The sequence below is a fragment of the Protopterus annectens genome, chromosome 4.part0, assembly GCF_019279795.1.
Source record: "Protopterus annectens isolate FY-2018-M chromosome 4.part0, PAN1.0, whole genome shotgun sequence".
Classification (NCBI taxonomy): Eukaryota; Metazoa; Chordata; order Ceratodontiformes; family Protopteridae; genus Protopterus; species Protopterus annectens.
In genome coordinates, this window is record NC_056733.1 from 178,858,424 (window position 1) to 178,885,078 (window position 26,655).

The 26,655-nt window shown below is 42.5% G+C and overlaps 1 protein-coding gene across 2 annotated transcripts in view; it reads left to right on the plus strand.

Annotated features, from left to right (window-relative positions):
• The window catches only part of PGS1 (phosphatidylglycerophosphate synthase 1), a 2,908,952-nt gene that overhangs the window by 2,185,478 nt on the left and 696,819 nt on the right, over nt 1–26,655 (plus strand). For both annotated transcript variants that reach the window (XM_044068164.1, XM_044068163.1), the window contains exon 7: nt 2,612–3,136. In XM_044068164.1, coding sequence (XP_043924099.1) covers nt 2,612–3,136 — 525 coding nt within the window. The remainder of the gene's footprint in view (nt 1–2,611; nt 3,137–26,655) is intronic.

Below are 26,655 nucleotides of genomic sequence, written 5' to 3' on the forward strand. Positions count from 1 at the left end.
TTTGCAGAGAGGTTGTACTCACAAACCCTACAAGAGCAAATGAAAAAAAAATCTAATTTTGGGCATGCCAACAGGGATTGGAATCCCTTATTTCTCCTGTTCTCTGTGTTACATTTTCTGTCTTCAGTTTTCAACTGTGGTTTCAGTTACAGAGTAAACAAAATCCACTTAGCTGCCATCTCCAATTTCCATCAGTGTTTCCATTCCTTATCTTTAGTGGCACAATAAGGTTACAAAGCATTTCTGAAAAGAGCCTTTCTCTTAAGACCTCCCATTAAGAACCTTGCTCCTTTATGGGACCATGAAAGGCACTGGCTTGTTCCCCTTTCAAATTAGTCTCCTTGTGTAACTTGAAATACCTGTCCTGGAAGCTCCTGCTTCTGGTAACCATGACCCTGGCTACACGAGTGTCAGAGCCACTTGCTCTCTCCCTCAAACCTCCTTACCCAGTCTTCCACAACGGTAAGATTTCCCTGAAGATTAATCTTTCCTTCATATCCATGTTGCCTCAGAATTATCTCTCAGTCAACCCGTTCATCTTCCTGTCTTGTTTTCGCAGTCTTCCAAAAGAGTGGAGTATTTTGTACATTCCCTAGAGGTTCACAGACAACTAGGTACTTACTGGCATAGCATTAAGACAGAAAAGACAACCAGCTATTCATTTTTTTATCCACCTTCATAGCTAGGGCAGAAAGCTTACAAACTCACATTGTTCAGATCGCTGTCCAATTACATAACCTTTCTATACCGGTCTGATAACAGAACCATGTTGGCAAAACCTAAAGCTCATTTCACAAGATCTATTGCAGTTTATATAACTTTCTTTAAGAATTCCCCAATATACAATATCTGTGCAGCAGCAACACGGTCTACATTACACATTTTTGGCAAGAATTGTAAACTGGATATGATCTCTAAGCAAAGTCCTTCCTTTGGGGATGCTATTCTCAAGGACATTCTGTCATGATTCCACCCAGGAGTCTTGGTAGCTGGGCATTCTGTACCATTGGTTAAAGTGGAAGGAAGAGATAATATAAGATACAGAAGTTACGTTCTTGTAATAATACTGGGTTTTCATTATCCCTAGTCTGTCTACTTCAACAGCCCACCATCCACCCCCTCCAAATTTTCATACCTCTTCGAATATCACATAGACCCTAGTAGACCTAACCTAAAGCATGTTCCCCTTTTATCACTGCATTCCCCATGTCTAGAAGTCCATTTCTTAGGTTATAGACAATAGGACTTGATCTGAGTAATCAGAGGGGTCAGGTGCATTATGGGAGTAAGGAAGGTAGGAGACTGAGTGTTTAGAGTGGAGTCTGATTGCCAGGTTGGATCTGCCTAATGGTGGTATTTCCTATGAGTCAGAGTGGATGGACTAGATAATGAAGCTCCAGCATTAAGGTTAAGTACACAACCTCTACATTGTGGAGAGAAGACAGACAAGTGAGAGGAGGACAAATTACAGTGAAATTATTAACTGCATGAAATGTTTTTCCACAGGTTGGTAGAGATGATGTTTGAGACTTTTAAGAGAGGGTGTGATAGATGGTGGGTTAAAGAAATATAGTTAAGTCTAGGTCTGCTCTTTAGAAAGACACATTGGACTTATGTCTTACTTTCTCTTAGAATATTTTTTCTTTACATGAGAACAAAAGACTAAAAACTTTTTTTTATATTTTGAGATAAGGCATTTACGTACTGATGTAATACACTGTGTTTAGATCCATATCCAGGTTAGACAGTTGAGAACTTGATTTTAACAGCCTTTGGAACTGGTCTCCTTTCTTGTTTACATACCATAGCGGAGGCTGACATCTGGTCAGCCTTTGGAGGCCATGGTATCAGCAGCTATCCATATTTGAGTCTTTTTATGGATGATGTCATACATGTGGCTTTTGTGTTTGATGGATTTTTTTTGCAAGCTACTGACAATGGTGTTTTCTGTCCATCCATTGTATGTCTGTACCAACTCACATATTTTGAAAGAGGATTACAACTGTAAGCCAGCAGTATACATTGCTGTAACTTCTTATTTCCTATATGATTGAAATAGATAACCTGATAACTACATATAACTGGATGAAGTGTCCTGACACTTGTTTCTTGACTGCAGGAAACAAGGCTCATTGGAAGGTTTTGAGGGCTTAGGTTATTGAGGAACAGTCAATGGCAGTTGATTAAATAATTAAAAAGGACATCATTAAATTGTGACGTTAAACAACAGAAAAGTAAAGTCGTCCCCAGTGAAACAGTTGGCTTGAGTGCTTCATTTAGGTTGTGGTACAGGTTGTGCAACCTGCTTGCTACAAATGTCGCTAGTGGGTTGCTACAGTTTTGAAAGTAGAATGATTTTGATTTTCAAATTAGAGTTGAGGAGTGCAGTTCTAACCTGGACCTTTTTTGGTGGGGAGAGTATGCTAAATCGGGAATGGCACCAGACTGTAGATGAGCCAACTGTAACTTTGTTAAATCAATTATTAGCTAAAAGTACTACAAAATAAAGTTTGTCATAAGAAAAGCATCTGTTAGCCTTTTGTTTTCACATTTGTTGTATGTGGAATAATGTTAACATACTCAGTTTAAAATTTTTTTTGTCCCGTTTTAGGCTGTAGATCTAAGTTCTGCAAGGCAGCTAACCAGAGGATTATGGAGGTGGTGAATTCTACAAAAGAGAAGCAACAGCATCATAATACTACTAGAGAACGACTTACTGACAGAGAGCAGACAATGCTGTCTGATACTCAAAGCAGTAATGATGAGACTATAAGAGACACATGGGTTTATCCTTTAATACAGATGAAACCTTTTGGAATCCGACTAGATGAAATGATCACAAAGGCTTTGCTCACAGAGGCAGAAGAAGAGAGCAGAATATTTCTTACATCTGGATATTTTAACTTAACAAGGACGTACATGGATTTAGTTCTGCATACCAGAGCAGACTACCAGATTTTGCTAGCATCACCAGAAGTCAATGGTTTCTTTGGGGCCAAAGGTGTGGCAGGTGCGATACCTGCTGCATATGTTTATATAGCTTGTCAGTTTTATGACAGAGTTTGCCAGCTTGGGATGCATGGCAGAATTCATCTGCATGAGTACTTCAGAAAGGACTGGACTTTTCATGCTAAAGGTAAACCTTCATTTAATACTTATCTGTATTCAGAACAGCTGTGAAACTTAGAAAATGTTCATTTTTATGTTTTATCCAGTTTCTGATTTTTTTTTTTCAGTAGGTCATCTCTGTAGAGTTATAAACTTTGTGCATTAAGCTTTCACACTAACCTTTCTTGATGAAGTACAGCCATGGTCTGCATGTTACACATTTTATTAATGTACATTTTTGTCAATAAGCAGCTGCATGTTGGCTTCCCACAATTGGCCATCAGACTGCATTAATTTCATTTGTTTGCAATTTATTTGACCTATGTTTCACTTTTTAAAGCAATGTCACAAAAAAAATTTTAATTCATGCATGGAGAATTTTGTTGTTATAGAAGTGCACCTGTAGTGAGCTTTTTCCCCGAGAACACTGTAATTCATCTGCTTGCTGTTAATTTCATGTCTGTTGGCTAGTGTTGCTTCTTTAGCAGGAGTACCAGGCAGTACAGTGAAAGCCACTGAGCTCTTCCCTGCTGTAGTGGAATGTCATGAACATGGAGGAACTGCAAATGAAGTCCTCCATGCTGGTGATTGGCCTTGTGTTCACATTCACTAATCTCTATGACAGCAAAAATGCAGATACAAGGACCACATTGAGCCTTAGTGTCTACTTTTTGAATTGCATTCAGCATTTTCTGTGGTGACTGTGTCCATGGTATTCCCTGTTTTGTGGACATAGCCCTTTTTCTTTTTCATGTAACCCCCCAAAGGCAAGGGTCATTTGATGACGTAACCCATCTGCCCCATACTTAGTTTCAGACTGTGTTCCTAGACCATATGCATTTGTTTACTTGTGCATTTACAGCATAGGTGAACTGATCCAAAGGGCCATTCTAGCCATGATCCAAGACACAAGGTAGTGATGGACAGCAGATCATCAACATAGGTTCATAGATAGGTACTAGGCTATTGGCCCTAGGGCCTATATAAGCCTAGCCAAAAGGTACCCTGGCTTTCGCCACCCAAGAAAATTATTTTCCTGTGCCACTGTCGAGCAGAGCTACAGCAGTGATCCCCGGGGTGAATTTCCTATCTCCCATCCAATCATCAAGATTTTTTTTGAAGAGTGCTAATGAGGAGCTTTGTTTGATATAGATAGGTAGTTTGTTACCGAGTATGGGAAGTCTCTGGGACTGGAATCTATCCCTCCAGCATGTTCTTTTTATTGTGATGACAAGGTTTAGGTCCCTAGAGCGTGTAGCTCGGAGGGATTGGGATTTCTTTAAGTGGAGCATGTCCAAAAGCTCTGAGTTTGACATAGCTTTGTGTGTTAGGCAGAGATCGCCTCTGAGTAGGCGCTATGCGATGGAGTAAAGCTGCAGTTTTTTTAGATGGTCTGCATAGGGCATCGGTTTGAGGCTGGTAATCCTCTTTGTGAGGTATTTTTGCAGCCTTTCCAGTTCTAATAGATGTCTTGTGAGGTACATACCAAAAGGGGCGTTGTACTCTATAATCGGTCTAATGAGTGACGAGTAGAGGGGAACAATGACCTCTTTTTTCCTGGATGAGAAACCTTTTGTGATGAGGTGTACCATGTAGAAGGATTTCCTGTCTACTGTGGCGATGTGATTATCAAAGGAGAGACTACTGTCCACCTGTGTCCCAAAGTCTGTTATCACACTTTTGGTGTTAAGTAGACTACCGCCTATGTGGTAGTTCATGGGTACAGAGTTTTTACCAAAATGGATGACAGTACACTTTTTGGCACTGAGCTTGAGGCCATAGCTTTGACATCAGGCATCTGTCTCAGTGAGGCCCTTTTGTAGGATGCCCACATCTTTTGGAGTTTTGATTATGGCTCCTAGTTTGCAGTCATCTGCGAACTTCGTTAATAAAGACCTTCTGTGTTAGCCTGTACTTCAGAGAAGTAGATGCCAAACAGGAGAGGACCCAGGACTGAACCCTGTGGTACTCCACTTGTCACTGGTCTGAAGTTGGATTTGGAGTCTGCTACTTTCACAGTGTGGGTTCTGTCAGTGAGCCAGTTGGCAACCCATCTTGTGACATAGGGATTTATACCTAGTTTAGTGAGTTTATCTATAATTCCAGAGTGGGGGATGGTGTCAAAAGCCTTGGTGAGATCTAGATAGGCTGTGTGAACTACCTTACCCTCATCTATGGCTTGGGAGATCGTTTCAAAGAAGTCTATCTGGTTTAGGAGACATGATCTGCCTTTTACAAACCCGAACTCGGTGGGGTCCTGAGTTTGGAGATTACCAATGTCATTGTTTATAAGTTCCATGATGATACGTTCCATAGCCTTGCAGACCAGGCTTGTCAGGCTAATGGGGCGGTAGTTTCCAGGGTTCGTGGTGGCTCCCCCTTTGTTGAGTGGGATAACCATCGCTGTGCACCATTCAGTGGGCACATAGCCTGAGGTGAGGCTATAATTGAACATGGTACTTAGGTGGTGTGCCAGTTCGTTCTGTAGTTCATGTAGAACGCAGCCTGGGATGTTGTCAGGTCCCATGGATGCTGTCTTCTTGGCTTTGGAGAGTGAGGTTTTTACCTGAGCAGCCATGATTACAGGAACTTTGCATTCTTCCGGTATAGAGATGGGCCCTTTAAGGGATGAGAGGGGGTTAAAGTTAGCACTGAACCTATCTGCCAGGATGTTGGCACTATCAGTTGGTTCTGTATATTTAGTGCCATGCTGTAACTCAGAGTAGATCTGAGTGTTGCCATTGAGATTCATGACATAGGTATAGAATGCTTTGTGGTTGTCTTTAGAGTCAGTGGCTATTTTTTTTTCGTAACTAGCTTTGGAGGATTTTATGAGGGATCTCAGCTTCTTACTGAGGCTGACCAGAGAGTTCCTCCAATCATGGGATTTTACTCTTTTTTGCAACAGTTTCTTTCTTCTGTTGTAGAGTTTGTTTATGGCAGGGGACCACCAGACTGGCTTCCGTTTTTTGGAGGATAGCATCTTGGTTCAGTTAGGGATTTGCACGATCCGTGCACTCGTGTAAGTGCTTATAAAGTGCATTTGTGTAGGATTCAGCAGTCATACCTCCATTGTCCATCAGCATGGGTGTCATGAAGTTTGCCACTTCTGTCTTTAGAAGCGTGAAGTTGGCTTTGGAGAAATATTTTATGGTGGTTTCCCTAATGGGGGGTGGGGGAGGAATGTGGATGTCTAGGGTGATTAGCTTGTGGTCGGATCTGACCAACAAGGAATTGACCTCTGGTGTGGAGCACCGGTTGCCTATGTTGGTAATAACCAGGTCTAGGATATTGCTGCCCCTGGTGGGAGTGTGGATAAGTTGATCCAAGGCATTGGAATTTATGAATTCCAGAAAACGTTGATCACAAGAGTTGGTACATGAGTAGTTTTCCCAGTTAATGGTGGTGTAGTTGAACTCGCCGATTATTAGGATGTTAGGTTGTGCCCTAATATTTTTCACTGTATCAAGAAATGATGAGTGGGAATCCTGGGGCATGGTGGGGATCTGTAGCAAGCTACAATTTGGATTGCGGTCTTGCCCAGAGTTAGTTGCACTTGGATAATCTCAGATGCATTATTCTGAGCAACTAGCCTGGAAGTGTGGCTATCCTTAATGAATATGGACACGCCTCCGCCTTTAGTGTTTTGGTCCAGGTTTAGTGGCCGAAAGGTGTGGTATGAATTATAGCCTGGTAATGCAGGGATACTCTCTGAAACCTTGAACCAGGTCTCTGTCACTGCACAGATGTCGATGTTCTCCATTTTAAGGAGTGCCTCAAGTGAGTGCATTTTGAGGTTTAGACTTCTAGCATTGAGTAGCAATACCCTCAGATTCTGCTTGCTTGTACCTGTGAACAGTGAAACCTAGCTCAAAAAACATTCAGAACACTGAAGAGTACTCTACTACTGAACTTGTTAGCTGTTTAGTAAATAAAATAAATTATCTATATGTAGTAAAAAATGTAACTCTGAAATATAAATTAGCCCCCCCGAGTGAGACATTTGTAGTCCAGAATGAACATATTAATAGTAATTTAAGGTAATTCATAGGCAGCAAAGTATGCATTCATGATGGATTGTAATACTGTAGCAAGCCAGTGAGATTTAAACATCATAGATAAGAATGTTAAAACATAAGAGCAGCAACCTTGTCTGGCATTACTTAACTTCTTAGTTAGTTGTATGGGTGTCATAACTAGCTTTCTTTCAGCAGCATTAGCTGTGAGTCCTGTCTTAAGGAGTCCAACAGAGCTTGTACTTTGGATAAATGTGACTCCCAGTCTTACTGTGTCATTAAGGTATGCTGCTTGAGTACATAGTGTGTGATTTCAGAAATGTATCCATGGGATTGTGACAAACGGCAGGAGCAGTATAAGGAAAATACTTTCAGGGGTGGAGAAAGCTATCTTCTCTTTGGCATCAGAAGTGGAGGGAATCTGACAGTGTCCTTTAGTTAAGTCTAAGATGGTCAAAACAATAGTGATTCCTAGGCTGTCTTTGAACTCATATGTCTCATATCTGGATATGTTGTTCACTTTTCGGAAATCATTACAGAATCTTATAGATATGTGTGGCTTGGGGACTAATGCAGTTGGACTGTCCCATTTATTTTGGGATTCCTCAGTTGCTTCTAATTTGAAGCATTTTCTCACTAATTCACTTACTGCCTTTCTTTGGAACTCTGATATCCTGTATGGATTTAGGTTTATTTATTTTTTATTTTATTTTATTTTACATTTGTTTATCGGGCTAGTCCAACTGGATACATGTCCATTTTCATTGGAGGCCCGGGGAGAAAAGCTCCGCTACAATACTACTTAAGTAAAAATAAACAAAAATGTACCAAAAAATATAAAGAAAAATAACATACAAAATAAAATAGAAAAAAACACGTACTTTAAACCTACGGCAATTTAATTGGCAACCTAGGAATTTATTTTCAGCAGAGGGTACTAATGCTAACACTTGGTACCATGTTTTAACCTCCCCTAATTTGGAATTCATATTTTACACCCTTTGTTTTTGTTTTCCTCCTCCTCCCAAATCTCCTTTGCTATGTGCAGCAAGTCCTAGGGATGTCTTTGAGATGACTCATCTGACGCTTATAAATCTGGTTCTCTTGTCCATAAGTATTTCTTTGGAAATCCATACCTTTGCAAAAAGTAACACTGGTGATTTGGCTATTGACTTGGTATTGGCTTTTTTCAGAGTACTGCTTTAAGAAATTTAGTGATGTCAGTAATCACCTGAATGTATCCAATGGCCATTACTAGACTTTACTAATGGACTTGCATGAACCACAGATATTCACTTGAATGAAACTTCAGTAGTGGGCATAGGTATCAGAGGACATCTAAACCCATATTTTGATATCCTGGTCAAACTGTACAGATGTTCTGAATGTCTTTCATTACACCAGACTAATAAAGTCTAATTAAAATTGTAGCTTTGGTTTTATCCACCCCTACGTGTTCTCACAGAATATGTATATGGCAGTTTCATCGCAAGTGCTATACAAAAGATTTTGAGCTGACAGTTGTTCTAGTATTAACATTTGTCTTTGTTCATGCTTTACAATAAGTAAGTCTTCAGTTAACAATATGGATATTGGAGGACATCTAAGATGGCTGCACAGTGATCAACAGCTTAATTTCAGTTCTCCTAATGTGAAAGCAAAAACTGAGAAAAAGGAGTGCCACTGAAACTGTTTGAGAAAATTCACTGTCTGTATGCCAGCAAAGAAGAAATTTGGAGAACTTGAAAGAAAATCAACCAGAAAAGGTGAAGAAAAAACACTGTCTGAGAAGGATTCTGCAATTGTTCAGCAAAAAGCAAGTCAAGCTTCAGCTTTGGTTGGAGAGATGTCTTCCAGTACTTAGAGGAACAAATAAATCAAAAGTACTCATAGTGATTAAAAACTGTAACGCTGAAGAAATACAATAGTTCAAGTAACAGATGGCTGAAAAAAAAAAGAAAATGCTTTAACTAGCAATTCAGACGAACTAATAAAACTACAAGAATCAGAAGTTGAAGTGAAGAAAAGGCTGGCTGAGTATGAGGCTTCTCAAGAAGAGCTGTTTCAAAAAATGGTAGAGTTGGAGAACAGAGCGTGCAGGGAAGATTTGGGATTTTCTGCTGCACCAGAGAAACTGGAAGGAACAGACTGTATTCATTTTATGAAGGCATAGATAAGCAAGCAGACTGGTGTTCCACTGCAGGATTTGTTAATTGAAGGGGCACATGTGCCTGGCCAAGTGACCAAGACTGTATTAGTGGGGGTGCAGTCATAGCAACAGAGATAGTTGATCCTGACAAAGCTTGGCAAGGAGGGAAAGTATTAAAAATTGAAGACAGCAGAGTGTTTGTGGAAGATGATTGTTCATTGTGCAGTGAGCAAAAGAAAAGCAAGTTTGTCCCATCAGTCATTGTGTGTTGAGAGACAGTGTGAGATTCAAGCTGCAAGGTCCAGCTGTCTTCAGAGTTTGTTTCCTGGATGATCAAAGACATTTTGTGATGCAGGGCAGGCTAAATAAGAAATAGAGGTTTATCCAACAGAGGATGAGCCAGCAAGCACAAGGGGACTTTGCTTCTCAATTTTCTGACAATAAACCTCATTGAGATACTTAGCGTTCAGAATGAAAGTGCTTGAGAGACAGGGAAAAAAAATCAGGAACTGACTAGAAGTAGTAGGAGTAACTTGGACTTGAACCTGGTATTGGGAGAAGGAGATGCTCGGGAAGGGGACCAGCAACATTGAAATTGCAGAATAGATGTGAGTTTGTAAAGTATATGTCATATTTATGAAATATGGCTTTCTAAATAGAAGTGGCTGAGAAAAGACTGGACTTTTGTTTACTTTGTTAAACCTGCAGGTAGACTGTGAACCATATGCACCACATTATGTCTTTAATGTTTATATGGACACTGAAAGGAAGGAAGAAGTAACTTCAGGTAAAATAATCATTCTTATTAGTATCTGTATAAAATATTACATGATATAAACTGCATGTTATATTGTAATGCAGCTTTGTATAGTATGCAGTCAGTGGTATTTTGAATGGGGGGAGTTTTTTCAGTGACTGCGTTAAAAGTACTAAAGTAAATAAGTATCTTTTTCAGTTGTAAGAAATACAGGTTTTGTTATACTGTAAAACCTACAATATAGGTGTATAACAGTTGTAGAGAGAGAGAGAGAGAGAGAAGCAGGTTTTAAGTTAATATAATGCTGTGATCTTGGATTGCTAAGGTAGGGGAGGGGTGTAAATGTGTATTGATTCTATTATATGTAGAAGCAAGATGATAATTACCCTTAATTTCCCTTGTTTTTACAAGGGTGGATATGTAGATTAATGTTTTATGGCTTAAGCTATAAACATTTTTTTAATCAAACAGGCTTGAAAAATAAGACAAAATGATGAAAACCATGAAAAATGCTAAGCTTTTTGCATCTGCAAGGATACCAGCTTTTTTTTTTTTCCATTACTAATGCTGTCAGTAAGTCAAGAAGTCTACAGCTGAAGGCAGGTAGCCATGGGGATGTTGTACATTCTGATATCCTTCCATATATATTCTTGACAAAAAAAAACCCCTGCCAAGGCTAGCCCAATGTCTGACCAGTATACGAAAGCCTTTAATACTTATAAGCATTGTATGTTACACTCATGCTCTCCCCCCATGGCGTAAGGCATAAAGGTGACATATGGATGCACACACTCATAACTTCTTTACCTTCAGTCAGAATGTCATTGTCGAACTTCTGTCTGAACCCCACTTCTGCTGTGTTGGTCACCAAACCATGTTTTCATTTCATATAAGTGCCTTGTTGGGGTTTCTTTCCCTTCTTCTATTTCTTGTGGTTGTTATGCTCATGTCATCCAGAAAGGGAAGATGTCAGTGTGGAAGGCAAAATCCTCATGAAGACTGTCACAACCAGTGTCTCTATTGTTTGAGTGCTTCCCATGATCATATGCAGTGCTTATCTGCTAGGTGCATGTGACCCTACATATTCATCTCTCCTCCTTGTCCATATACCTGGAGAACCAATATCTTAAGTTGTTGGCTCAGAGTGCTATCCCAAGGGCCAGACATCTGCCAAGAAAAAGGCCAAAAAAGTTAGGTCTGATCTTGCTGCTGTCCAACCTCTCCCAGATATCTCTCTCTCTCTCTCTCTCTCTCTCAATACTGGAGAAAGCCTGGAGGACCGTCCAGTTGATGCTTTGGATTCCTCTGCCACAACCCCATCAGAGACGAGCATGCATCTAGCTTTTGTCATGTTCTTGGAGATTTTTCAAATGTCCATACCTGATCTTGAGGGGGAAACTTGGCTGATTATATCCGAAGGACCGCAGAGGATTCCTCAGATCTTAGTAAGGAAGGAGATTTCTACAACCATTATAGAATCATGGCACGGGTCTTAGAAAGGGAGGAGATTTCTACAACCATTATAGAATCATGGCATGGTTCTGACCCTCTGAGGGTGTGTCGAGTGGACATCCTGCAGAAAATGAAACAAAAAGTGAAGCATATTTCCCCTGTTGCTAAGGATCCCTAATCTGAATGGCAGGATTTCACTCAGGGTTTATTTAATGCTTTGATGGCCTTGCAGCCTCCTCAAGGGGTCTCTGTTCCTGCTTCTCCCAGGTCTTCCACTCAACTCCACTCAACAGGCCTAGAGAATTGGAATCCTCAGATGAGGATATGGACACAGCCGAAGAATCCTTGGCTTATTCTTCTCAAATCCCTTCCCTCTTGAATTACTTTTAGAGGAGGAGGATGCCATAAGTCCAGATTCCCCTTTGGAAGAACTATCCTTTGGGGATACCATTGCCTGTATGCTGGATTATTTTAAGTGGGATTGTTGTCAATTCTTTGAGATTTAAAAAAGATATTATGAGCTCCTACATATGGAGTCTCCCTGTTTTGGTGGTTATCCTGCTGGGCAGTAGTTCTCAAGTTGCCCACCACCCAGTCAAATGCAGCTATTATGCAGCTGATGGTTCTTCCAGGGCTGCTGCCTTTGGTTCTGTTATGAGATGTTATTCTTGGCTTCATCTTCAGGCTTTGCCTGATGACTTTAAGTCAAACTTTTAGATAATCCTTTAGATAATAAAGCTCTTTTTGGATCTGCTGCCACTGACCTTTTCAAGTCTGTTCAGGACAAAGGCAAAGCCTTGCAGGAGCTGAAACATATTTTTGTTTCTCCTTCTCCCAAATTTCAGAGGAATTATCCTCCAAGTCTGCATTTGTTTGTAGGCAGTCTCACCCCCTTCCTAAAGGCAAGAAGCATTCTAGGTGTATGCCTCCTGCTAACTTTAGTCAGTCTCCTGCCACCCAGAAACCTGCTTTCCAGGGCAAACAGAGTTCTGTGTGACAGTTTGTTTATTCTGCTCCTCAGCCAGGTTCTTTTTGTCCCTCATGTCCCTGTCTCTTCCAGATTGGCTATGACACACATCAGACACTTGGGTTCTATTCGATATCAGTGACGGATATTTCATGATTTGGAAGGCCCTTCTTCCCTTTTCAGGAATTTCTAAGCCTCCTTGAAAACAGCTTTCTCATTTCCCAGAGGTGGTTCTCTCTCTCAGCTCAGGGCACCAGTAAAGCCATGCCTTCTGCCCAAAAGTGAAGGGGTTTTATTCCAGGATGTTCTTGGTCCCATGAAAAGATGGCACATGGAGACCAGTTCTGGATCTTTCCAGGCTGAACACCTTCCTTAAGATTCCTTCCTTTCAGATGTTATCTCTGTAGACATTATTTCCAGTTCTTCAGCCCCAGGCCTTTCTGGTTTCTCTGGATCTCAAAGATGCATACCTTCACTTTCCCATCCACTCCCTCTTCAGGAAATATTTACATTTCTCTGTTTGTTCCTTGCATTTTCAGTTCTGTGCTTTGCCCTTTGGCCTCTTTACTGCCCCAAGGGTGTTCACCAAATGTCTTGATCCTGTCATTGCTTTTTGCAGGGTTCCAGATATTCAGATCTTTCCTTAACTACACAATTTGCTTATTCAAGCTCCTTTCCCTAGCTGTCTGCTTCAGGATCTCAAGTTTACTACTTCCCTGTTACAGAGTCTGGGGTTCAAGAAAAACTTCCAGAAATCAGTTCTGATACCTTCCCAGGATCATGTTTTCCTTGGCTGCAGACTTCAGATAGTTCCTATGCTGGCATCTCTGCTACCCCAAGGCTGGGTCTCTGATGGCTTTCACCATTCCCATGCTAACCCTCTGCAGACTGCATATGAGGAAACTTCAGTGGTACCTCAGATCAGTGTGGCTTCAACATTTCCACCCCCTGGAGTTCCTGGTACCTTTTCTTCCTTGTCTTAAGCTTGAACTTCAGTGGTGAATTCATCAACTTTCTCTCAACCTGGTGATTTCTTTCCAAGCTGCAGTTCCCACTCAGGAGCTTTTTACAGATGCCACAGACAGGGGAATGGGATGCCTCCTGTGGGCTCCTAAAGGTTCAGGGTCTCTGGCCTCCTCATCAGAGGTTAGACCACATCATCATAAAGGATTTGAGGCCTCTGCAAGCCTTTCACTCCCTTTTTCATCTTGAGCCCTCAGTTTTCACAAACAATACCACAGTTATGTGATATATCAGCAAAGGGGGCACAAAGTCCTATCTTCTTTGCAAACTAGCTCTTCAAGTCTGGGATCTAGCTGTTCAGTATCAAGTGACTCTTCAGTCAGTTTATATTCCCTCAGAGCACAACCTAGTGGCAGACTTCTTGAGGATGTCCAGCATACATGCTCACAAATGGATGCTACACAGAGATGTTCCTGGACATTGTCCATTGGTGGGGCGTTCTTCATGTAGATCTATTTGCCACAACTTCCTCTAATCTGTTCCAGAGTGCCAAGTCCTTTGGCTTGGAAAGTGGACGCCCTGTGTTTTCCTTGGAAGGGGATGATGTTCTCCGTGTTTTCACTGTTGCAGTCATCACACTTGGGTTATCTGCCTGCAGGTAACCCTCAGTCGGCCCGAATACCAGAGACTTAGTATTTCTGCGTCAGATGCTGTCGCTCCAGGACTGATGTCAGGTCGTCAAGGGTATAAAAACAGGCAGCCAACACCATTACATCAGTCTTTCTTGCCGAGGAGCCTGAAGCAGAAGCAGTCCGCAAGTGCCGGTCGGCCGCTACCTGAATTTTCATTTACAAATTGAATAATCCTGAAGTCTTCTAAGGCTAAGTACCCCATCGGGGATCCTTTTTTCTTGCTCTAACCAATGTCAGAAAAAGTTAACAATTGTCTTGCCTGTGGAAAGCAAATACCTCACAGAGATTTTCATTCTTACTGCGTCACTTGTTTAGGCCCAGACCATGACGTCCCTCGCTGTCGGTTTTGTGCCTTGTTTAACTCCTGAACCATTCGTCATCGGGTTCTCTTTGTCGCTAAATTCTTTCCCTCTCAATCTCTGTATTTTGAAATGGCTTCAGTAAGCCATCCAACTACCGATATTCCGAAAAAACGTAAGGATAAAGACAGAGACAGACCGCATAGGTCCAAAACTGCAGATGACGCTTCCGTTAAGCTAGTCGCCACTCCGCCGGTACTCATTGAGGTGCGTTTGCAGCCCCTGATGCCCGCTTCAGTGGATTCACAGGCCTCTATCGAGACCCATTCAGAGTCCTGTATGTCGCGAGACTCTTCTTCGACTATGGAACCTGCAGATGTCTCTACATTGGATGGGTCCGGCAGGCACCGGTTTCTGAGGCAGTTCTTCGCTCAACTGATGTTCGACTCAAACCAACGACTTCTTTTGTGACCAAAACTATCAAGTTTCTTTGGCCCAGGGTATGCAGTACACCTAGAAAACCAACGACCAAAGCGCATGCACCTCCTCCCATGCCACAGAAACAAATGCTTAGAATGGCCGAAAACCTTATTACGCTGATTAGAGGAAGTCAGCCTTCCCCTGCTAAGAGACAAAGAGTCCAGTCCCCTTCAGCTTCTACTGACCAGGAATCTGATGACTCTGAGATTTCTGATTATGAAGACATGCCCTTATCTGCTTATGAGGACTCAGATGCAGAGGAATCCATTCCATCTGCCTCCCCTCCAGAGGATTTTTCTTTTGGTGAAACCTTACATACCTTAAGAGAGCATTTCCACTGGGAATGCCAAGACTATCCTCAGTCCAAAAAAAGACTCAAAGAATTTCTAGAGTTGCCTAATCACAGGCCTTTAGCAATACCCCCTGTCCTGAATATTGTGGATGATGTTTTTATGGAATCCAGTCTTACTCCTGACACTTTACCTCCTGCCCCTAGGAAACCAGACAGGTACTACAGAGTACCTGACACTCACAAATTTCTTTTCAAGAATCCTACTGCTGACCCAGAGATCATTAACCAGGGGCATAAAGGTATCAAGGCTACTACAGCCAAGAATCCCACCCCTTCGGACAGGGACTCCAGAGCTTTGGACAGATGGGGTAAGAAGGTATATACCTCTGCAACTCTTGCTGTTAGGGCATTGAATTGTCAGTTTCACATGCTGAAGTACCAGCGACATATTATGGAACTTATTAAACAAAAAGTGGCGACTTTTTCAGACTGGGCAGAAAGTAAAGAATTGCAGGAGCTTATGCACTCTGCAAGCCATGTCAGCAAGCATACTTTGCAGTGTGGCTTTGATGCCCCTGAAGCATCTTGCCGGACAGCAGTCACTGGCTCTGTACAGAGAAGAATGCTTGGCTGAAGGAGCAGACCTTGCCAGACCATGTCAAATCAAAGTTACTAGATGCTCCTTTGAATAAGGACTGTTTGTTTGACACCAGAACAGAAGTGGTTCTTAAAAAGATGGAAGAAAAAGCTAAGTCTATGCAGAGTGTTAAAGAATTCTTATAAGTGCAACCCCCTAGATTCAGTAGGCATTGCCCTTCCAAACACTGGTTCTTTCCAGCCCCCTTCAGGCCTTCTCAAACCAGACCCAGGGGAAACAGACCACCCAGACTACAGTCTCCGAGGTATGAAGAAATCTAAGAAATGGAGTGCCCCCACCCCTAAAGCAGGGAGTGGTAAGCCACCTCCTTACAGAAAAAGCTCACAATTACTTCTTTGCTCCACTCTCCAGCCGTGCCTAATTGCTTGTGCGCCTAGGAGGAAAACTTGCCCTTCATGCAAAAAACTGGATGTCCATCACTCAGGACCGGTGGGTCCTCAACATTGCATCCCAGGGGTACAAATTTTATTTCCATTCACTGCCAACCCCCAAGCGGGTTTCCAGACCTTCCTTCAAACCAGTGGGCAGAGGCTCAAAATCAAGTACTTTCCCTGCTCAATGTCAGAGCTATTCAGCCAGTTCCAGTAGAACAGAGGGGTCAAGGGTTCTACTCCAGACTCTTCCTGGTACCTAGGAAAGAGGGCTCTTGGCGCCCAATCCTGAATCTTTCAGTTCTCAACACCTTCCTGGTGGTACCAAAATTCAAAATGCTTACCCTGCAACAGCTTCTTCCTATGCTAGCCAAGGGTGCCTGGTTAGTCACCCTAGACTTAAAAGAAGCCTATCTGCACATCTGCATGAGTGAGTCATGCAGGAAGTATCTATGTTTCAGGGCAGGATCTATGCATTATCAGTTCTCAGCACTTCCCTTTGACTTATCTACTGCACCAGAGTATTCACAAAATGCCTGGCTGCAGCCGTTGCGTACTGCAGGCAGAGAAATATCCAAATTTGTCTGTACTTGCACGACTACCTGATTCAGGCCAACAGTCAGAAATTGCTGCTGCAGCACCTGACATTTGTGAAAAACCTTCTCACCTCCTTGGAGAACATCATCAACGAAAAGAAATCAAAACTGGTACCCAGTCAGAAGATTGTATTCTTGGGAGAAAGCTTGGACACAGCTTTCCAGATGGCATTCCTCACTTCAGAAAAACAAGTCTGTCTGACAGAGTACTTCAAACAAATGACCACCAGAACCCAGCTATCCGCAAGAAAAATACTGCAAGCCCTAGGGTTCATGGCCACATGTATACTGCTAATTCCATATGCAAGACTGCATATGAGGAAGCTTCAATGGTACTTAAAATGTCTTTGGTGCCAACATTCTCAGGACCTGGAAACAATCATTCTTATCATACCCTGTCTAAGGACAGAGTTCCTTTGGTGGACAGAAGCATGCAACCACAACAAGGGACTGCCATTTACTCAACCCCATGCCACCCAGACCCTAACCACAGACGCATCAGACTATGCTTGGGAGCCACACATGGATGGCAAATGTATTCAGGGCCACTGGAGCCCAAGTCAAATTCAACTGCACATCAACCAAAAAGAGATGCTAGCTATACAGAATGCCCTGACAGCTTTCAGATCCCTACTCTTTCCAGGACAACTGCTAATAAAAACAGACAACACCACAGTTATGTAGTACAGCAACAAGCAGGGGGGAGTCCATTCCTACCCACTCTGCAGGTTAGCCATGGCCCTGTGGAACACTGCCTAGGACATTCAAGTCCATCTGCAAGCTCAATTCCTGCCAGGCAAACAAAAGTCACTGGCAGACGACCTAAGCAGAAATCTCCTAGACCCACACGAGTGGCAATTGGAGCCCCAGCACCTTCAACCTTCTGATTCAGAAATGGGGGACCCCAGAGGTGGATCTCTTTGCCTCCCCCTACAACCACCAGCTCAGCAAATTCTGTACCAGGAACCCTCACAGCAGGGCCTGGAAATTGGATGCCCTATCTTTTCAGTGGGTAAATCTCTCCATCTATGCCTTTTCCCCTCTGCCCCGTCTCTCAAGCGTATTACTCAAGATAAAACAAGACAGACCAAGGACAATTCTGATTGCCCTGGACTGGCCACGCCAGCACTGGTACCCACTCCAGCGTAACCTGATACTGGTCATCCTGGCACCTACACCAGAACCCAATCCTGCTCTCTCTCAGCAGGAGGGACAGATTTTCCATCCACAACTGCAAACCTTAAATCTTGTAGCCTGGCTTATTCCTTGATTTCTCCCCCACCAACCCTAAGCAAGCAGGTGCTGGACGTCATTCTTGAAGCCAGAAGACTCAGTACAAGGAAATCCTATGCTGATAAGTGGAAAAGGTTCTGCTCATGGATTCATTCTAAAGGGGAGGACACAACTCTGCCCTCCCTGCCTCTAATCCTGGATTACTTAGCAGATCTACTCCACAAAGACATGTCCTTCTCCTCCATTAAGGTACATGCCTTAGCTATTTCTGCTCATTACTACACTGAGCCTCATCTCTTCTCGCACCCTGTTATCAAACAGTTCCTGAGGAGGGCAAACAACTTAAGGCCACCAAGGAGAGCACCCACCCCTGCTTGGGACCTAAACTTTGTACTGGAAAAGCTCATGATTCCCCCTTTAAACCTGCTGCATCAGCAAAGTTAAAATTCCTCTCTTGGAAAACAGCCTTGCTTCTAGCCATCACTTCAGCTAGAAGAGTGTCTGAGCTACAAGCACTGATGGGTGTGGAACACTTCATTATTTTCCATGCTGACAGGGTTTTCCTCAGGACTAACCCTTCCTTTATGCCTAAAGTGGTGTCCAGTGTGGCCCCAACCAATCCATCCATTTGCCAACCCTCTTCCCTAATCCTCAAAATAAAGGGGAAAAGGATCCTGCACTCCTTGGACATGCACAGACAGCTCAGATTCTACCTTGATAGGACTAAGCCCTTCAGAAAATCTGACCAGTTACTAGTCAGCTTTGCAGCAGGGGCAGAGGGCAAGGCCATTTCAAAACAAACTATTTCCAAATGGATAGCACACTGCATCCATTTCTGCTGCAAGCACCATGGGAAACCAACCCCTCAGGGGGTCAGAACACATTCCACTAGGGCAACATCTACCTCTACATCATTTCACAGGGGAGTCCCTACCATGGACATCCTGAAAAGCTGCTACCTGGAGTTCTGTACACACCTTCACCAAGCATTACCACCTCCCTATCTTTTCCAAATCCAGGGCAGGTTTTGCTACAGCAGTCCTGCTAGGCATACTAGCCAGCCCTAACTCTTCTTGGCTGCCTCCACCCTTCTTCAGCTTTGGGAATCCACCCCAGTGTGATGGCTGCAACAGTGAAACACGAAGAACATAGTACAGTTGTGTACACTTACAATAAATGTAGATGTTCAAGTGTATTCACTGTTGCAGTCCTGGTTTACCTCCCTCCAGCCCCCCGGTTTTCTCTCTCTCTCCTCTCCATGGCTATTCCTCACCCCTTCTGGGGTATTGGTATTTACTTTTTACTGGTGGTGTTTTCCCCACCATAACTTAGCTCCCTATTTGGGGGGCTCCTGACATTTGAGGCAAGAAAGACTTATGTAATGGCATCGGCTGCCTGTTTTTATATCCCTGACAACCTGATGTCAGTCCTGGAGTGACAGCATCCGACACAGAAATACTAGGTCTCTGGTTTTCGGGCCGACTGAGGGCTGCCTGCAGGCAGATAACCCAAGTGTGATGACTGCAACAGTGAATACACTCGAACATCTAAATTTATGGTAAGTGTACACAACTGTACTTTTCTGTACACCCCCCCACCCCATTACCACAAGTTCTGCACAGGATTAGAAAGGAATATCCAAAAATGCCCAGACAGCATTGCTTCCCCCTTCTTTCTTATTTGGCCAGGGGCAATCATCACACTTTATCTCAACAGGTAGATCTTCTCACAGAAGACAAAGGATCTCTCATCCATCCTCACTTATCCAGTATTCAAATGACACTGGAGGTGATAGGGTTTTGTTCCCTTTTAGGTACCTCTTTTCTGAGGATGTGCTTCAGGTTCTGCAGGAAGGCTAGGAAACCCATTACCAAGAAATCATATATGTTCAGTTGGAAGAGATTTTCTCTCTGATGCCTTTCTCACCATCAGGATCCCCTGTTGTGTGTTATTTTTGTCATCTGCTCCATGCTGAGTTAGTAAATTCTTCAGTAAAAGCTCACCTGTCAGCAAATTTTGCTTGTCTGTACTTGACACCTCATCTGGCCTCTAGGTTTGAAGTTAAGCAATTTCTTAAAGGTGTCCTAAAGGCCTCCCAGAAAGTCTATTCCTCCTTCTTGGGACCTCACAGGCTTCTTTTGAGCCTGCTTCTTCAGCTTCCTTACAGCACTGCAATTGGTAGACTGTTCTTCTTTTGGCTCTCACTTCTTCCCAGAGGGTGTCTGAACTTCATGCTCTCGTGGCTATTCCTCCTTTCTAAGTTTTCCACAGAGACAGGATGTCTCTTTGTACTAATCCTTCTTTTGTGCCTAAGGTGGTCAAAAAGTTTTCCCTTAATCAGTGTATCCGTCTTCCTTTTTTCCCTCTCCACAGTCTGCTAGTGAGAAAGTTCTTCACACCTTGGATTTGCATAGATAACTCAGATGATATTTGGCTAAAACTAACATTCACAAATCTGAGCAGTTTTTTTGTTTCCTTTCATCCCAGGACATTGGGTTTAACTGTTTCTAAGCAAACCATATCCTGGATTTCTAAGGCCATTTCATTTTGTTATTATTTTCATGGAAAATGTCTTTCCTCATTGGTAAAGGCACATTCTACTAGGGCAGTTGCCTCCTCTGATGCTTTTTTCAAGGGTTTGGATACCAGTTCCATCCTTGAGACTGCTTTTTTTTCTTCATACTTTCACTAAGCATTACAAATTAGATGTTGTATCCAGGGCAGGCTTTGTCATGGCTGCCTTGAATGGGTTTGTAGAAGACTCTTCCATGCCTTCCTTCTCCCAAACTTCCTCTTCAGTTTATGTATTTTCCCTTAAATAAAATGTACTGCAACAGTGATATGGAAGGACATAGTATTTATTTATTTATTTATATGTGTTGACCGTGAGTGACCGACTTAATGTAGGTCCATTTTCAGCGGATACCCGAGGAGAAAAGCTCCACAGTTAAAACAAACAGATAGTAGTTACATTGGATTACATAACGATTAACAATTTACATAGCAATTACATACAACATATTTACAGATGAAGAACATAGTAAATCAGTAGACAACTAGAATATATCTGTGAAGTACATAACAGACATTAACAAATGTTACAATAAGAAGTTCCTGCTGTATAATAAGTACTAGGCTTATGAGCATCTGAGCTTGCTATAATCAAGGTAGTTAGTGGAGTGGAAAGAAAGGTAGTGGTTGGATGGGGTGGGTGATATTAGAGTACAGTTGTCTAAAGTCCATAACAGTATATGTCGTCTTCATTGTTACAATTTGCTTCCTTCCTCCTACCCCTTCTGTTTACTCTCTTGCCCGGTAGTTTGTTATCCTCCTGGCCAAATGGTCCTTCATCTTTTTTTTTTTTTTTTAAGAAACATCTTTGCCTATGTCATAACTGATAATTTAATAATCATATATTTATATAAATGAAAATGAACCATAATAACTTATTTTTTGTTGCAAACATTATACATCACTTACATCTATCCAGTCATTGTCAGTCAAACATTACATAGTTCATTCAAATATTGCCTTCTTTTAAACCACATTCCTCCTCCAAAACATTATTCTTTGTGTATTGTTCCCATAATTCCCATTTTTTCTGTGATAATTTGCTTATAGCCTTTTCTAAAGATCCCATGTTCAGTTGTTTTATCTCTGTTACTATATTCACTATGTCTAGTACAGTTGATTTAGACTGAGTTTTTTTTCTATTAATTGTTTTTTTGGCAGACACCATAATTATACTCTGCAAGGCCTTACTATGTCTAGGCAATTCTGAGTCTGTATCATAGCTCAAAAAATTATTTCCTTAGTTATACCAACTTGCTCACCCAGTATTTCTGATAGAGTAGTCTGCAGGGAATGTTTAAAGTCTGCCAATTCATTACACTCCAAAAAATATGTTCCCGATTATCTCTCTCTTCCCCATCACACCTCCAACATTTGCTGTCTATCCGAAGAAAAATTCTTTGCAGTCTACTTGGGGTATAAAATACCTATGTAAACACTTCCAATCAAGGATCCTAAATCTTTTAGACTTTGTTGCATATTTGGGAGTCAAATGTATATCCCTCTATTTTTCTTTGTGAATTACTTATCCAGTATCTCTTCCCAATCCTTTCTAACCTCCTCTGATTGAGGCTTATATATTTTTTTCCTTTTTCTCCTTCTGGATGAACATGTTCTCCTTGTCCCTTAGGACATTCTTTCCCTTCTGGGGATTTTTCAGTTCTGAGTGTATGCATCTGTCTGTCACCTTTGTGCCCTATGCCATGTGTGGGGAGGATTAAATGTGATGTATGTATGATGCCCGTAAGTAGTAATGGCTTTGATATACTGGCCGGACTTTGGTCTTTCCTTGGCAGGAGATCCCTTTGGTAATGAATACTACAACTGCAAAGAGAATTTCATCTACTGTTCTCATAAGATTTTATGCAAACGTACTTTCAGAGTGAAATTTACAAACATTCCATCATGCATCTGCAAGTTGCTGTTTTTTTTTCCATTGCTGACTACTTTTTCATACAGTCCAGCTGACAATACCTCCTTGTCTAAAGCAGAATTCAAGATTTCAGACTTTACCTCACCAGCAAACTTTTGGTTAAATACCCAAGCTTATCTTAACATTGTAACAGTAGCAGTGGCCCTAGATACGGTATCTGCACAGTCATGCTTACTGTTCAGAGAATGTTTAGATACCTTGGACGGGGTAGAAACAGGTTGTCTTTAAAACAGGTTTCTTCTCAAGGAAGAAAAGTAATCAATTCATAGGATCATAGGAAGTTACTAGGCTATTGGCCCTGGGACCCTTACAAGCCTAGCCAAGAATTTAGCCCATGTTCCGACAAGTCAGCACCCAATGCCCCTGTCCAGCAGGGACACAAGTGGAATCCCAGAGGTGTATTTCTGTTCCTCATCCAGTTGTCCAGGTTGTGCTTAAAAAGGGTTAATGAGGTACTATGCTTGACATGGAGAGGGAGTCTATTCCACAGAAGGGGGAGTCTCTGGGACACAAATTTGTCTTGCCAACAAGTCCTTTTGATGTCACAGACCAGGATGAGGTGTGGTTTACTCCAGTGGAGCTTGACTTGCGGATATGCAGCAGTCCTATCAAGGCGGCGTCTGAGATTGCTTTGTATGCTAGACAGAGATCACCTCTGAGGAGTCTGTATGAGACTGAGTAGAGGGACAGGGCTTTTAGCCTATCTCTGTAGGATAGGTGTTTGAGGCCCTGGTTTCTCCTGGTGAGGAGCCTCTGTGATCTCTCCAGCTGCTGCATGTGCTTTGTGAGGTACATGCCGAAAGGGGCATTGTACTCAATAATGGGTTTTATAAGGGAAGAATACAGGGATGTTATGACCTCCTTGTCCCTGGATGAGATACCCTTACTAATGGGGGGGCATGTAGAAAGCTTTCCATACAGTTGAGGCAATATGGTGGTCAAAAGTCAGTTTGCTATCAACCTGGGTGCCCAAGGCCCTCACGACTGATTGAGTGCTTAGGACTTTGTTATTAATGTGATAATTTGTGGGGATGTCACTCTCCACAAAGGGGATGATGATGCACTTTTTTGGCATTTAGTTTGAGTCCATGTCTCTGGCACCAATCATTTGTTTGGGTGACACCCTCTTGGAGTATGTCCACATCATTTGGGGAATTGATAACAGTACCCAGCTTGCAGTAACCTGCAAACTTGGTCAATCATAGCCCCCTGGTTTTGGCCTGCATTTCAGAAAAGTATATCCCAAACAACAGAGGCCCCAAGACCGATCCCTGGGGTACACCACTTGTTACGAGAAAACTGCTTGAGGTGGCTTCCCCTATTTTGACTAGGTAAGTTCTATCATTGAGCCAGTTTGCTACCCATCTGGTAACATATGGAATGATGCCTAGTTGAGAGAGTTTATCTATTATACCCAAGTGGGAAATAGTATTGAAGGCCAGGTCAGGGTAGGCGGTGTGCACCGTATTCCCCTCATCCATGGCTTTGGTGACTGTCTCAAAGAAGTCAACCAAATTTAACAGGCATGACCTCCTCTTGACAAAACCAAATTGTGTGAGATTGAGTGTTTGGAGATTGCTAATGTCCTTGTTAATGAGGTCTATGATAATCTGTTCTATGGCCTTGCAGATCAGGCTAGTTAGGCTGATGGGTCTATAATTTCCTGGATCAGTGGACACTCCACGTTTGTGCAAAGGGATAACAGTGGCTGATGGTCTTCGTGTCTCACTGTTGCAGTCATCACATTTGGGTTATCTGCTTGCAGTAGCCCTCAGTTGGCCTGATTAACAAAGTCTTGGGTCCTGTGTCGGTTGCTGTCTCTTCTTCCGTGACATCAGGTAGTCAGGGGTATAAAACATGCAGCCGATGCCATTACATCAGTCTTTCTTGCCCTGCGGTACCCGAAGCAGAAGCAGTTCACAAGTGCCGGTCGGCCGACTCCTGAAATTTTCGTTTTCGAGTTTCAGAACCAAAGTCTTCAACTAAAGCTAAGTACCCCATTGGGGAAACCTTTTCTTGCTCTAAACCGATGTCAGTAAAAGTAAATAATTGTATTTCTTATGGAAAGCAAATACCTCATAAAGATTTCCATTCGTACTATATTCCTTGTCTAGGCCCTGACCACGACATACCTCGCTGTTGGTTTTGTGCCTTATTTAAACAACGAACTATCCGTCCTCGGTATATTTACGCTTCTAAATATTTTGGTACTCGATTCAATTATCCAGATATGTCTTCAGTAAGCCATCCGACTACCGACATTCCGAAAAAACGCAAAGATAAAGACAGAGACAGGCCGCCTAGGTCCAAAGCTGCCAACGACGCTTCTCCTAAGCCAGTCACCATTTAGCCAGTACTCAGTGATGCCCTTTCCAAGCCCCTGATACCTCCTACTTCAGATTCGCAGGCCTCTACTGAGACCCATTCGAAGTCCGGTATGCCACGAGATGCTTCATCTGTGGAACCTGCAGATGTCTCTACCTTGGATGGGTCCGGAGCCACTGTCCTGGCACTGGCTTCTGAGGGTTTATTCAGGCCGACTAGCTTGCATATTAAACTGACGCCATCTTCTTCTTCAAGGCTTAAAACTTAAACCATGCCTAGAAAACTGACGCCCAGACCGCATGGTCAGGCCTCTATGCCTAAAAAGCAAATGATAAGAATGGCTGAAGACCTTATTACTTTAATCAGGGGAAGCCAACCTTCCCCCTCTAAGAGACCTAGGACTGATTTTGCTTATGATACTTCTGACCAGGATTATGAAATTTCTGTTTCCTCTGATGATCAGGATTTACCCTTATCTACCTATGAGGATTCTGATGTTGAGGACTTTATTCCCTCTGCTTCCCCCCAAAGGATTTCACTTTTGGTGAAATCTTGCATACTCTTAGGGAGCATTTTCGTTGGGAAAGTCAGGATTACTCTGATTATAAAAAGAGGCTTAGGGGTTTCTTACTCCTGCCCCAGCACAGGCCTTTAGCTATCCCTCCTGTATTAGACATTGTTGATTATGCCTTTTTGGAATCTAGCTTGGCCCCTGACTGACTTTTTCCTCCTGCTCCCAGAAAACCTGATAGATATTACAGGGTTCCTGACTCTCACAAGTTCCTTTTTAAAAATCCTACTGCGGATCCTGAGACCATTTCACAGGGACCCAAGGGCATTAAGGCTACTACTGCCAAAAATCCTACCCCCACTGATAGAGACTCCAGGGCACTGGATAGATGGGGTAAGAAGGTATACACTTCTGCAACCTTGACCATTAGGGCCTTAAACTGCTAGTTTCATATGTTAAAGTATCAGCAGCATATTATTGGATTGCTTAAACAGCAAATGATGTTGATTCCTGATTGTGTTGAAAATAAGGATTTACAGGATTTAATGCATTCTGCTGAACAGGTTGGAAAACATACTTTGCAATGTGGTTTTGATTCACTAGGGGCATCTTGCAGAGCTGCTGTCACTGGGTCTGTACTTAGAAGGCATGCTTGGCTTAAGGAGCAATCCTTGCCAGATCATGTTAAAGCTAAATTACTGGATGCTCCCTTAAATCAGGACCGCCTGTTTGGCAACAAGGCAGAAGAAGTTCTTAAAAAGATGGAGTAAAAAGCTAAATCTATGAAAACTGTTAAAGATTTTCTGCAAGTACAACCACCAAGATTTAGTAGGCATTGGCCCTCTAAGAACTGGTCCTTTCCTGCCTCTTCCAGGCCTTCTCAGTCCAAACCCAGATGCAGCAGAAGACCCAGGCTTCAGTCCCAGGGTACGCACAGGACTAAGCAGCGGGGGGCTCCCACTTCCAAATCTGGAAGTAGTAAAACTCCCCCTATGGCAAACTGTCTCAATGACATAACTTTAAAACTTCCAAGCACTTCTCAACTGACTGCTCCTTTGGGGGGAAAGGTTCGCTCTGCAGGCCAAAAACTGGGAACTCATTACCCAGGACAAATGCGTTTTAAATATAGTTTCCCAAGGATACAGATTGCACTTCCACACGTTACCAACCCCAAACGGTTGACCAGATCTACCACCAAATCAGTGGGCAGAGGCTCAAAAGCAAGTACTCTCTCTCTCTTAAGCATAAAGGCTATTCAAACTGTACCAGAAGAGGAAAAAGG